General features: G+C 36.1%; 1 protein-coding gene across 1 annotated transcript in view; it reads left to right on the top strand.

Moving 5' to 3' along the window:
• Nucleotides 1-13,556, top strand: part of KIAA0586 (KIAA0586 ortholog) — a 76,192-nt gene that overhangs the window by 8,778 nt on the left and 53,858 nt on the right. The window contains exons 9-16 of the mRNA XM_009289824.2: nucleotides 904-1,024; nucleotides 1,898-2,042; nucleotides 3,553-3,594; nucleotides 5,061-5,287; nucleotides 6,272-6,344; nucleotides 6,665-6,925; nucleotides 7,361-7,535; nucleotides 13,225-13,410. Coding sequence (XP_009288099.1) covers nucleotides 904-1,024; nucleotides 1,898-2,042; nucleotides 3,553-3,594; nucleotides 5,061-5,287; nucleotides 6,272-6,344; nucleotides 6,665-6,925; nucleotides 7,361-7,535; nucleotides 13,225-13,410 — 1,230 coding nt within the window. The remainder of the gene's footprint in view (nucleotides 1-903; nucleotides 1,025-1,897; nucleotides 2,043-3,552; nucleotides 3,595-5,060; nucleotides 5,288-6,271; nucleotides 6,345-6,664; nucleotides 6,926-7,360; nucleotides 7,536-13,224; nucleotides 13,411-13,556) is intronic.

The following is a 13,556-nucleotide window of genomic DNA, read 5'->3' as shown; positions in this document are numbered from 1 at the left end:
TGCTTTGTGTATTATTCTATTATCATTACTGTTGTTGTCGTTGTTATTATTATTTTATTTTATTTCAATTACTAAACTGTTCTTATCTCAATCCACAAGTTTTCTGACTTTTACTCTTCTGATTCTCTCCCCCATCCCACTGGGGGTGGGGAGAGTGAGCGAGCAGCTGTGTGCTGCTCAGTTGCCAGCTGAGGTTAAACCACGACAGTTGAATTGAAATTTTTTTCCCAAAAACATGGATACCACAGGGTCTCTGGGCTATCGTAATGAAAACAGCACGAGTAAAGCAAATGTGAAGTAATTTTTTTTTTACTGCCTTTGATCAGTTTAGTGGCATGAAACTCAGTTTTTAACATTTCATCAAAAAATAAAGCATCTTTTTTTAGTTGGTTGTGTTTAAAATTGTTTGAGGATCTAAGATTGAGGAAGAACATTTAAAAGATCCAGCCATTGTACTCTAACATCATGGACAAAATGCCTGTTCGTGTCTTTATCAGATCCTTCTTAGACTGCTGCTTCTATCTCTCTTTTACAAAGCTGTCACGTATTCCTATTGTTTCTTGGGTCCAGGAATAAATGAAACAAGACAAAGGAAGACGAACAAATCTGTGGCATTATGGACAGAATGTTTCTCTGTGACTCAGTTAATTGCCGTCACAGTTTCATTCATGTGTTTTCTGACTTTGCTATTGTAAAGCAGTCATAGTGAGATAGATTAGTGCGAGTGGTTTTATGTGACTTGTCTTATCTGAAGTAAATCTGTATTTTAAAATTTAAAAAAATATTTTTACTGTCCTTGGTGATTATTATATAATGGTGAAATATCTGGAAAAGAAAAGAAGGTATTTAATACATTTGAACAAACTTAACAGTAAGTGTAACTTTCTTTTTTTTCTGCCTTAGGTGAAGGGAGACTTCTTGAGCATATTCTGAATTCTCAAGAAATGCCACCGAGGCAAACGGAGTTTTCTGAGAAGGCAACATTAAACAGTAATAAAATGAGCTGGCATTCTGAGAGAGACAGGTAAACATAACAATCCAAAATTGAGGAAGATTTTTTGTTTGTTTTAATGAAATCAAGAAAGGTGTATTAGATATTGATGGTGTAATAGAGTCACTGGTGTGGTCCTTGAGTCTGACAAAGCTGTGCTTGAAGTAAAACACCGGAGCAGCGGTATTTCTATGCTACTTCTGCACTTCCTGTCGTACTGAAGGTAGATGACAGCTCGGTGCTAAGGATAGTTTGTAACACCTTTCTCAGAGGTCAGTGGGCATCACTTGGAGTGCTTTTCTGTCTTCTGAGTATATTTCTTCTGTTGCAGCAGCTTGTGGAGTAGTGTCAGGAAGCCAGCTATACAGGTGTGGTGTTAAAGTGGAATTGCCCTTGTCAGTGAGACTCCAAGCTGCCTGCTTACGGGAGCTGTATGTGAACGCTTTGTTGGGAAGCAGCAGCAGCAGCCTACCAGTTTCTAAGCTTTAGAGTGAGTTAGGAGATTTTTTTAGCCATCCAGTCTGAAACATATTTTCCCCAGGCCATAGTTTGATGTCATCATTTCACTAACATAATGAGAAACAGCTACATAGATACTGTCTTATTTATGATAGTATAGACAAAAATATTAATTGCTTCAAGTGGAAGGGTATCCAAAGTTTAAATGTTGCTCTATTAGATCTGAATTTTAGATGTAGTCTCACTGTTCAAAATACAAGGATCCAGCTCAAGGTGTTAAGTGGTAAACAGAGAAAACCCAATAACCTCAGATGAAAAAGCAAATTCCATTTTAGATAAAGGTTTGGCATTCTTGCACTTTAAATTCATGCTCAGTTTCAAAGTTGGCTACTTTCTTGGGCCACATGAGGAGCCATGAGACTTAATCAGGAGTGTTTCTCCCATCAGGCATACTGCTTTGCGTACAGACTCATCCCCCGCTTTTGAAAGCTCCTTCCAAAATTGCAGTTCAGTTGAGAAAACGGTGAAAAAAGCAGATGATTTACTTCAAGATCTTGGCCAGTTGAGAAGAGAAATGCATGACATGCTACAGGTAAAGTCCATGTTATCGGAATGACCAAGAGTTTGAATAAGGGGAATAAAAAATGTAGAGGAAAAACTTAGAGGTCTGGTATCAGTAAAAGAGTTGCCCTTGCTTCTACCTCTGTAAAAAGACTGACATTTGTTTACAATTACTTGAAATATTGCAGTCTTTGTATGTGGAAGGGCTTTGAGCCTGAGTAATATCCCAGTGAGTTTGCAATGGACTAGACTGTAGAGGCTCACTGCCATTCTACCAAACAAAACAGGTTAAAAAAAAAGGTGTTTTATTTAGTTGTTGGTTTTAAGGTTTCAGATATTTTCAGTGCCTGTTTTCTGCTTGCTCTCTTCCTGTGATACTAGAGCTACAGAGTTGATGTAACATTCCCATTTGGGAAAGAACAATGTTCTATTTATCTGCAGTCAACTTTAGGGATGAGTTAAGCTCCTTCCTTTCTCATTTTGCCATTTCTTTTAGTAAAGAGTGCTGTTTCCAAAGAATTGCCTGGCATACATCATTGTGTTGTTTCTCATGCTAATGATTTCATACCTTTGGTGCTAGAATGGTTCTGTGCTGGCAAACATGTAACTTGTGTCTGGCTTTTGAAAATTGAGGCTTTTATCTGTTTGTTAAACTGGTTGCATGTGGAAGCAAGGTATACCTGATCATTTAACCTGTCTGCTGTGGTCCTCTCTGTTCTTGTAAACGTAAGCGGTGGGAAAGAAGAAAGGCTTCAATATCCACAGGTTTGTGAATTGGCTTGGAACACAATAGGTTTGATTCCATTTGATTCTATTGGTTTGTGTCTGTGGTTGAAGGTTTCAGCTTGCATTTTCCCCTAAAACTACTGTGTATTACCTGCCAGTTATTTGTTACTGTATCTTTAGAAATCATAGCTTCATCTGTCATATCTTATAGTATAGCTGATGCATTGTTTCATAGATTTTGTAAGATATTAATGGATTGCACATTTAACTGTTCCTACTAGTAAGAGAACCGATGCCATGTGCCCCATTTATGTTGCAAATATTTGCTTACCACTATTGCTAAAAACTTACATTGAATAACATACCTTAGTGTAGGCAGAACAGGACAAGATGGGAGAAGGAATGGCAGGTGAGAAAGAGACAGTTGACATAAATGGATTCAAATATCTTCTTTCTTATCAAAAAGGTCAATAAGAAGACAGAGATGATGACTTCAGCAAGTGTGGAGTTGAGTCAATTGGATACTGAGCTATTGACTTCTCATCATTGAGAGATATGTAGAGTGAGAAAATAAATGCTTGGGATAAATGACCGCTAGCTTTGTCATACAAGCAAATGAAAGGCCTGAATTAACTGGGATAGGTTGAGATGGAACAGAAGGTGGTGCTCTAATCCAAAAGAAGCGTGCAGTGAGATTTAGTAGTTCACAAGGAATTCATTGTGCTCGTTTAAATTGATCAAATATCTACTCTAGATTTTACCTTGACAGATCTGTCTTTAGGTAAGTTTCAACAGCTCTTCTTCTGTCTTTTTAGGAAGCAAATTCATGGAAATCAGACATGAATGATCTTATTAAGGTATACCTTGAATTTTTATGTTTTTTTTTTTTTTTTTAAATACTGTAATACTGAAACAGTTTTGAATATGCTTGCAATGAGAGAACACTACAGTAACTATTGCATACCTGTATTTTTTTGAAAAAGTTGCCATTATGTACAGATTACATTACTCAAAGCAAGATTTAACTCGTTCTTTAACTTGTCTTATTCAATCTTAGTGAGCTAACTTGAGGGAATAATACAAATGTCTGGCAGAAAGCTGCCACCTCAAAACGGGCACGGTGTGGACTGCTAATACAACTACCATTTCATGATCTGAGTCTAATTGGCAAGTCTACATCATTTTACAGTTGAACATGTATATGTATTTCTTACATTTTCTCGCAAATTTCACCTGTCTTATGGAGCTAGTATTTGTCAAAAAGTTTCATTTTAAAATGAAAACCTATATAAAATTGGTAAATAATTTGGTATATTGTCCTTTTCTCACCAGGCAAAACCAAAATCATGGGATCAGTGTGTTGATTTGTATTTTGTTGTGTCTGTTGTGCTTTGGCAGTACACATGTTAGAACATAAACTTCTGTTTAATTCTGATTTGATAAAAAAGTAGCCTTAAAGCCAAAACTGATTTTTAATCTGTGAGATTTTTTTCTGTTCATTCAGTTAATGCTTTCAGAGTCTACTCAAGTTTGGGTATTTTGTTTTTGGTTTGGGGTTTATTTTTCTTTACATACATTTATCACTTTTTAAATTTTTTTGCTTCCTTTCTGGAAAATGAAGCACTCTATTTGGGGCCCTCTGCGTTGCATCAGGAGTGTGAGAATGAATGTGAGAACTATAGCTGTATGGCTCCTGGTTTCCCATGTACTTGTGTCCCTTCCTTTTGTATTTAGCAGCTAATATACGCTTGATTTTTATCTCTGCAAAAGGGTTCTGCAAAGTAAAAGACTAATAGTTGCTTCATTGTTTCTTATAAAAAGTAAAAATCAGCGAAAGGGGGTGAGGATTGTGGTGCTGTTGAGGGATTTATTTTGTTGTTGTTAAAGCTTATGTGTATTGCCTGGTGTTTCTTGGGATAGAGTGATGCCAAATGAATGCATATATTTAGAGGACTTTGGGTTTTATTATGCTTTTAATTATACTTAAATACTGTTACATGGAGAGATTTGGATGTAATACTTACTTCATGTATCTAATTGCTATCTTTTCACATGCTTATTTGCTTCATTAGCATTGCTTCTCATACATTACATCATTTAGCATTTGAGAGCTTTTGGATGTCTTTCCATTTGCTTAACTTTTAAATACATTTGCAACATACTGAATGTTCTTGGGTAATTGAAGTTGATGATAGTACACGTGGACGGTATTTCATGTGATGGGCATTGATTCGATAATAGATTAATAGGAATTCTGATCAGCGTGTACAAAATTGAAATTACAATCTCTGATTAAAAGCTAGCGGTTCTGTTTCAATTTTAGTCAAAAAAACCTACTGTTGCATCTGATCTTCCTGAACATCATCAGCTCAATAAACCATCCATCCTTCAAAATGTTAAAGTGCCAAAATCTATACTGAGGGATGCTGAAAGGATTTTGAGAGGAGTTCAAAACAATAAAAGAGTTCTTGAAGAGAATTTGGAAGCTGTTATTCGTGCAAAAGATGGGGATGTCATGTATACTTTTATTAACGCCCTGACTACAAACAGGTTAGACCTTATTATTCAGTGCTTTGTGTGACTACTCATTGTATGTGCTCACCTTTTATCAACACTCTTTCAATTTTTTTAATTCCGTGCATTGGAGAACTAGTGCAGTTCCCTGAAAAAAGTATTTATTGATTCTTCTCTGCAATCAGGAGATGATTCTCTTGAATGTCAAATGTTTTTTGACCCTCCTGATGTGAATTGAATTTTTGGAGAGATCCCTGTTACTTCTTGGTACGATCTATGCTCCAGAACTTAAATCTGAATTCTGAGACTCTGTCGTCTGGACAAACTGCTCTGCTGTCATGACAAGGGGGTATTTAGCTTTTTGTAGACAAACTTGCATTAATAGGAAAATTAAGCAGTAATTTCATAATTCTAAACAGAAGAGGCTTCATTCAGCTGTAAATGTTACAGAATTAGTCATCCTAGAGCAGATCTTTGGCTTTAGAACTTTTGCTTAGTTAGCTGTGTTAAATACTCCTGCTTGAATTGTAATGAAAGTTTTCCTATTAAAATGCTCCTTAATCTTGTGTTTTCCTGAGGAAGGTAACTGTTCTCATCATGTAAAGATATTTTTCCAGGCATCATATTTACTATCATTATCTTTTAGAGGAAGTAGTAATTTTTGTCATCTGCTTTTTGTCTTTTAAGTTGGAATGTTTTTGTTGCCTTGTTTTTTCAGTTTTTGATCAGAATAGGAACTGACACATGGCTGCCACTTACTCATAGATGTTTGTAATAATGATAGTATATACAAGCGGGGGCTGGGGTTTGCAGGTGGCGTTATGTAAGAACAGATTTAGGTTTGGGAAACTCGGATAGGGTGTGCTTAGTGCCTTTTGGAGACTGTAGGGGTACATAATCTTACTGTCTCTGTGTTCTGGGTTTCTCTTTTTATAATGTTTATAGGTCACTAGTTTCCCAGGGACAAATCTGTGCAATTTAAGAAGCACTGACCTAAAATAGTTCGTTCTTCTATTTCAGAGATGTATCGGAAGAGATGCGTATCAGAAAGACTGTGGATGAGTGTATTAAGGCAATCAGTGTAGAAATCCAGGTATGGCTGGAAAAAATGAGTTCAGGTTTTTGCATTATATCTTTGCACCTTACATTGTTCTTTCACGTCAATAGTTAGACATGATTCACTCACAACTTGAAAACGTGAGAAAACTGCTTCTTATTACTAGCATGTAGTATGCTATAATAAAATATTTACCTCTATTTTTAAACTTGCATTGCTTAGTGAAAATCACTGGTCACAGTTGCTGGCTAACATGAAAAACAGGCCATTTCTCAGAACTTCAAAGTTATCCACAGACTTTTCTGATAGCCTTGAAGATAAAATCTCCTTTTATTATGTTTATGTTTTATCTTCAGGCTGAAATGGCAAGAAATGATTCGGAACAAGTGAAATATGATCAAAAGGTCCCATGGAGCAAGACAGCCCAAAACATCAAGGCTATGAAGACCAATAAAGAAATTAAAGGAAAAACTCAAAAAATCCAAGGATGCTCAACAAAGAAGCCTCTATCTGCAGCTAAGCCATTGCAGAAGCAAGCAGAAGATAACACAAGCAAACAGAGGTTTAGAACTTACTTTTCTTCTGAAAGTTTGCAGAGGAAAGAAAAAAGGGCAGCTGTGAGTTCCCAAGTAGTTGGCTTCTTTTTTGATAATGACTGCTGTGCTTTAGATTGCAGTATTCACATGAAAAATTGTTTGTATGTGTAACTGTAATAATTTTAAATGAAAGCGATTGCCCTGTCCTGTGGATTTCTGTTGTCAGAATTGTCCTTGTTTTCATGTGTTGTAGAAGCGTAAGCTGTGTGTATTAATGTAGAATTCATTGTCCTGTTATCAATTTGTCTTACCCAGCACCTGCTATTTTATTCAGCTGTTAGTAAGCTTCTTGTACGTATTCTGCATGCATAAGTTTTCATGTGTGCTTGCAATTTATACTGTTTGTTGCAGAACTTCTTACATTTTTTCCTCTAGATTTTTGCAACACTACTGATGTCTTCAAATTTTCATACATGAAGAATTGTAACCTACTTTTTTTTTTTGGGGGGGGAACAGGGACCTGTGAATGGAAGTGCAATGGTACAAAATGAAGACTATCTCTGTCAAGTTTATGGGAAACCAATTTACCAGGGCCATCGTAGCACGCTTAAAAAAGCACCATATCTGAGATTCAACTCCGCGTCTCCCAAATCTAAACTTCAAAGACCCAAGGTGATAGAGTGTATTAGAGGTAAGTAATTCCTTGATGTGAACAAGGTCTTCCTTCCCAGTTTTTCTATTAGGAATTCCTTGTATAAATGAAGCTATTTAATCGTAGTTCACCTGCGCTTCAATTTAAAGCTTAAGCAACTGCAGTAGGCTTCCTGGAGAAGTGGTCGATGCCCCAAGCTTGCCAGTGTTTAAGAGGCATTTGGAAAATGCCCTTAATACCATGCTTTAACTTTTGGTCAGCCCTGAAGTGGTCAGGCAGTTGGACTAGACGATCGTTGTAGGTCCCTTCCAACTGAACTATTCTATTCTATTCTAAAAGATGCTCTTTTCAAAACTAAAAAATACCAGTAGGTTTTCAGATTTGCTTAGTGTGTATCTCACCTATTTTAGATTGTCAAATTAATACTTATTTCTAAATTTAATAAACATATTGATATGTTTATTAAATATTATTTATATAAATTTAAATATTATTTATATAAATAAAACAATATTATTGTTGCCCAAGTCTTAAACAGCTGAATTGCTAGAAGTAATGACATAAGCACCTGAAAGCTGAGTGTGTTGAAAGAGTAACTCAACTTTTGATAAAGGTTACCAAGAGATGTATTCTTCATGTCAGGTTTATCCCGTCATGTCATTTAAATGATTGATTCATTCAGAGTTAAGAAATCTACTGAGATTTGAAAAATTAAGGAAGCCTGATATTCCATTTCCCATCTGTAATACATGAATTGAAATAGAAAAATTTAAATTTATGGGTGTGAAGATGACATCTACTAACTCAAAAATACTGAAAGACGTTAATCGGAAGCATCAGTTAAGTTCGCTAAATGCAAGTAACTTCTTTTGTTAGTCAAGTCAGCGTTAAAAGTGGGGTATAACTCTTGTACTAGCTTGTTAAGGTTATTTGATTGATAAAGGTTATTAGTTGATTAATAATGAGTTCCATTCATTAGTTCTGATCCTAACACTTTGCCTACAAAAGATTCTAATTTTCAAACCTATTAAAAATGTGTAAAAATAATAAAAAAGTGAAACTATATGATACCTGACATAGGTAAGTGTAGATAAACTTTATCTTGAGTTAGTAGAAAGTAATGTTTTAATTGGATCTGTTTTATTTCCTAGTTATCTTTTCAAAACTCAACTGATCCTTAATACAGAAACTAAGATTAATCTTTAACTGATATGTTAGAAAAACTGATGTGTATCATCTTCCCACTGCGGGAGAGAGTGAGCAAATGACATGATAAAAGATAATGATGGAGAGAAAGAGTGCGTTAAGTGTAAGAGGCAGCTAAAGTGATAGTGGGCACAATTGAGTTAATAGGATGGACATCAAATGGAAAAATATTAGTTGGCTTCCCTCTACGCTTCTTGCACTTACGCTGTTGTTACCCATGCAGAGAAAATATACTTGATGCAATCTTAACTGTCATGTTTAAAAAATGGTGTCCGAGTTTTTATTATAACTGTCAAAATATTGTATTCTGTATGAAATATAAGAGAATAACATGAGAAGGCAGTCACTTGATGAGACCGTGTTTTTAGGCCATTAAAATATACGGTATAAAACATATATATGTCTTTGAAGAAAAGCACTGCTGTTTTTTGGGTTTTTTTTTTTGTTTTTTGTCTTTTTTTTTGACGCTATGATGTACATCCACAGTGGCAAATCCTCAAAATAGTACAAGAATCTATTGTTACGCTTAGCATAGTCTTTATGCCATTGCCTGGCACTTTTCTTACCTGTGCTCTGGAGCCCAGTTGTGATCCATGAAGAAAAAGTGGTGTTGGTGGAAAGCATTTGCAATTCTCATAACCCTCCTGGAAAATGTGGGTTATAGTCCTGGCAAAAATCTCGAAGACTTTTCAATACTTACTTTATTTTTCAAAAGGTGAGAACTTGGTATACGAAAACTGCTAATCTTGTTGCTCATATTTTATTTGACCTCTCTTGAAACACTTCTTTTTTTGTGAAAAATTCTGGTATACTCATTTGAAGGACCAGCATGATACAGCATTCTCTTAGACTACTGGCTATGCTGCACACCTGTAATTTAGTTTATTCTGTACAGATTTTTTTGAATAAAATGTGTGCTAGTAAGCACTTAGTGTAGCAATAACAATGATACAGTGACCTCTAAGACTTGGATTGAGAACAGACACTTCTTTAAAAATAGTTAATCAGCAGTTCTGCTTTTGCTGAGTCCTAAATGACATTTTTCTTCTGTATTTAATGGGCTCTTGTCCTTTGTAGAAGGTCACAACCTTTCCAGGGAGGCCGATTTCATCATTCCAGAAACAACGCCTTGTAAAGAGGCAGAAAAAGTGCCCCCCCAATCTAATCATAATAAGTAGGTCATTTGATACTAACTGTTTTCTACCATTAATGTGTTTAATTCAGTAGTGTCAGTGAAATGTAAAGGTACAGGTTGCATGCAGTTGTAATAAGCTGCTCCTGCGCTTTAGCTTGTTTTCTGTTGGAGGCAAATAGAAATGAAAGAGAAAACTGTGTACTGGATCCATGCTGCATTCAATCTTCCAGAACTCCTGCACGTGACAAATACTGTTTAAAAGCTATTTGCCTGAAAACAGAATGAACTCTGGATAGCCTTTACACAAAGTGGTTTTCTTCCAAGTCATTAAGTCATACCACAGCAGTACAGCAACGTGTGTGTTTGCAATAATAAAGCCGCCATAAAATTCTTTTCTCTATTTCACATCAGACTGCGGTTACAGAAAGTTATGTTTTTGTCTCTATCTTGACACTAAGTAAAATAAGACACCCCCTTGTATTCTTATCTGAGGGAAGAAAGGAAGAATACAGATTTTTTTGCACGTCACTTAGAAGAATAGCACTCCAATTAATGTGTGTCCTATTTCCAAGTTTTCTGATTTTAATGGCTTTAGACTGAGGTCAGCCTTTGTTTGATACTGGCATTACTTGTCTTTGACTCTTCTTATAAGACAGTTGGTCAAGCTGCTTAATTTTTGTGCTTTCCTACACCTACTTTTCCAATAAAATGGAAAAGTAATACTTCTGTGTTTCACATGGGTCTCATGAAGACAAAACAGTTAAATTTTTTTGAGGGCTGCTCTTCTGAAAGATGCTGTTGTGGCAGGAAAGTATAAATAATAAAATTAAAACCAGATCTGTACTCCTCTATAGTAGGAGTGTAAATAAAATGAAACAAAGTTGAATGAGCACTTTAAAGCACCAGGTTCTTAAAAAAAGAAGGAAAGAAATCTTGCTCGCATTAGGCATGGTTAGTTCTTTTCCTTCACGGATCTGCACCCACAGATTCCCTTCCTGGCCTTGATGTATCAGGTGATAAAGGCTTAAAAATTATTGGAAGTCGTTGGCCTTGGGTTTGATTGGCTGGAAAATCCAGACTTATTAAATGACTCTATTTTGTTAGAGCAGTCCACTGAGCTTGTTTTAAATTAGCGTTAGAATAAGGATGTTTATTTAAGACTGAAATGGCCATCTGGAGAGTCTCTTTTCAGTCATTTTATAACTCTCTCAACCATTTTCTTTGCAAATAAACTGTAGTGACTAATGCTTGGTTTCTTATGGGAAGTTAGGAAAAAATCCAACTAACACTTTTATGAGTAAGAGAGCATTTCTAAAAAAAAGTTGGAGTTGTTTTCTTGCATAATTTGTACTGATAAATACATGTTAAACACTGTGTTTTTAAAGCTAAGTTTAATTAAATGTCTAGTTTCTGCCCAGTGCAAATAAACTTTTCAGGGGGAAATGAAAAGTTGAAAGCAATTAAAGTGAGGTGCTGTGTGTATATAGTACTTAATCATTCTTACTGTGAGAACCTTGTTTTTACAAGTTGGTGGTATTACAGATATGTTGCCAATTTCTGCTTTTACTCAAAAGTTCAAGGCCGGGGGGGACTGTTAGATCACGTAGTATGACCTCTTCTAAATCACAAGCCACTGAACTGTATCTATTTATGTTACTGAGTCCAGTAATTTGTCTTTGACTAAAGAACAGTTTTTTCTGGCTAACCTATGCTTTGCAGAAAGGCACATGCTCATCATTTAAAGACATCAGAAATTCTGCCCTTAATTACTTCTTCCCATGGCTAGATACCTTACGGTTCAAAAGTAAATGGGACACTTCAAATTTGGTATCGGATTTATAGTGAGTTTTTGGCTTCAGTTTACAGCTACTTCAGTTTCCAGGTGATTCTCCTTAAAACATGAAAAAGGCCTTTTAACGTCCAATCTATTTTAATATTTACAGAGATACAGAATTAGAACTGAATGCAGTATTATCATATATGGAAGCCTTCTCCTGCTCCACCTCACTGACATCCTGTTGAGACACCCGAGGATTACATTTATGCCTTTGACCATAGTATTGTATTGTAATTTCTCATTGCATTGCCTATCCAACATGACCTTAAAGCCTTTTCCAGAGACACTTCTTTCTGACCTGTATTTTCTCGTTGAAGAGTTATGACTTGCCGTTCTTGTTTCTAGGCTTACAACCCATAATTTGTGTGTATAAAAATACCACTTCTTGAGTGAATTGCTTTACTTGCTTGTCTGCATTTGTTAAAAGTCACATTATCAATCTTTGTTATCCCTAAATTTTATAATCATTGACTTTTATTCTTCAGTTAATTAGGAAGCTATTAAATGTGAGCAGAGCTAAAAAGTGCTTGTTGCCATGTGTTAACTGGCCATTAATACAGGAAGGGTGATGATTAGAAACAACAGAGGAGCAAGATGACATTTTTCAGCTGTAGTGAAGATACAGAGTTGGTTACCAATATGATTATTTCCAGGTTCATTTTCCTAATGCCTACAAAATAGCAGTAGAAGCATTTATGTTTGATTCATGATTGCTGACCCCTTTTGGGGGGATGTTTTGGGCAGTTTTTATCCATTTAGATAAAAGTTAATAATTTCCCTAATAGTATCCATTGTTTGCAAAGAATACAGGTTGAGTAAGACCTTGCATGACTGTGTAGTGAGAAATGCAACGGTGCAATAAACGTTCTCCTCTGCTATATGCTTAGACATTGTTACATACAAATTACTTCTGGTTGGCTATTTAACAATACATTTTCAAAACGGGACCAAAAAATCAGTGCTTCCTCGATGTTGCAAGTCAAGACTTACAGGTATTAGTTATGGCTTTATTTTCCAGTAGCAGTGAGTTGTTAAACCAGGAATTTGTAGATTATACCTGTTCCTTTGAGTACCTGTGAATATTGTGGCTGGAGACAAACTGCATGTTTATAAAATTGAGGCAGTTAATCAGATGAACGGGAGATCAGTTTGGCTATATTCTGTATCCTGTCTCTTTTTTATGCCAGGATTGCATACTGTTCTAATGCTGTATTTCAAACCTAAATCATGGGTTTCTTCTCACCTGCTAAATCGCACGTTTCATTCCAACCTACTACCATCTTTGTGTCCTTTTCTTCACATTTCTGTGCCTTTATTTGCTAGACTCAGATGTTCAAAAATTGTAATTTTAATTCCTTCGTTGCTGTCAATACTGCAACATCTAACTTAGCACTTTTAGATTCCACCCTTCCTGTCTCGCTCCCGTGCTCCCTCCATCCCACAGCAAAAAGTTATAACTGTTCCGGTTGAAGAGCTTAAATTAGTAGTGTGTGATATTATTCTGTTTGTACATGCATTGATGACGCGTGGTTTATCTGCTCTTGTTTCAGGTACAAAGGTAAAGTCAGCAAGAACACAGACTTCTCGCGCACAGAAGGTAGTAACCAGCCCTAGGAAGCAGCATGCTTTATATGCACTTACCCAAGAAAATCAGTATCTCTTTAGTCCAAGTCGAGATGTACCAGCAGTCTGTGGTCCACTTGAAGGTCACCTAATTCCTATGGCTATTCCACTAGGTAGGAGCAAATAACCTGTAGAAGGGATGTGTGAAGGTTAATTACTGCCACTTCATGGAAATACGACTTAGGTCTTCCTAAGTCAGTGACTTGCCCTGGCCCGTGAGATTTGCAGCTGCCCTTCTCGTGGGAAATCTGCATGGGGG

Source organism: Aptenodytes forsteri, unplaced genomic scaffold (genome assembly GCF_000699145.1).
Source record: "Aptenodytes forsteri isolate BGI_AS27 unplaced genomic scaffold, ASM69914v1 Scaffold76, whole genome shotgun sequence".
Taxonomy (NCBI): domain Eukaryota; kingdom Metazoa; phylum Chordata; class Aves; order Sphenisciformes; family Spheniscidae; genus Aptenodytes; species Aptenodytes forsteri.
The sequence above is the reverse complement of the archived record's forward strand: the minus strand, read 5'-3'. Positions and strand labels throughout refer to the sequence as shown.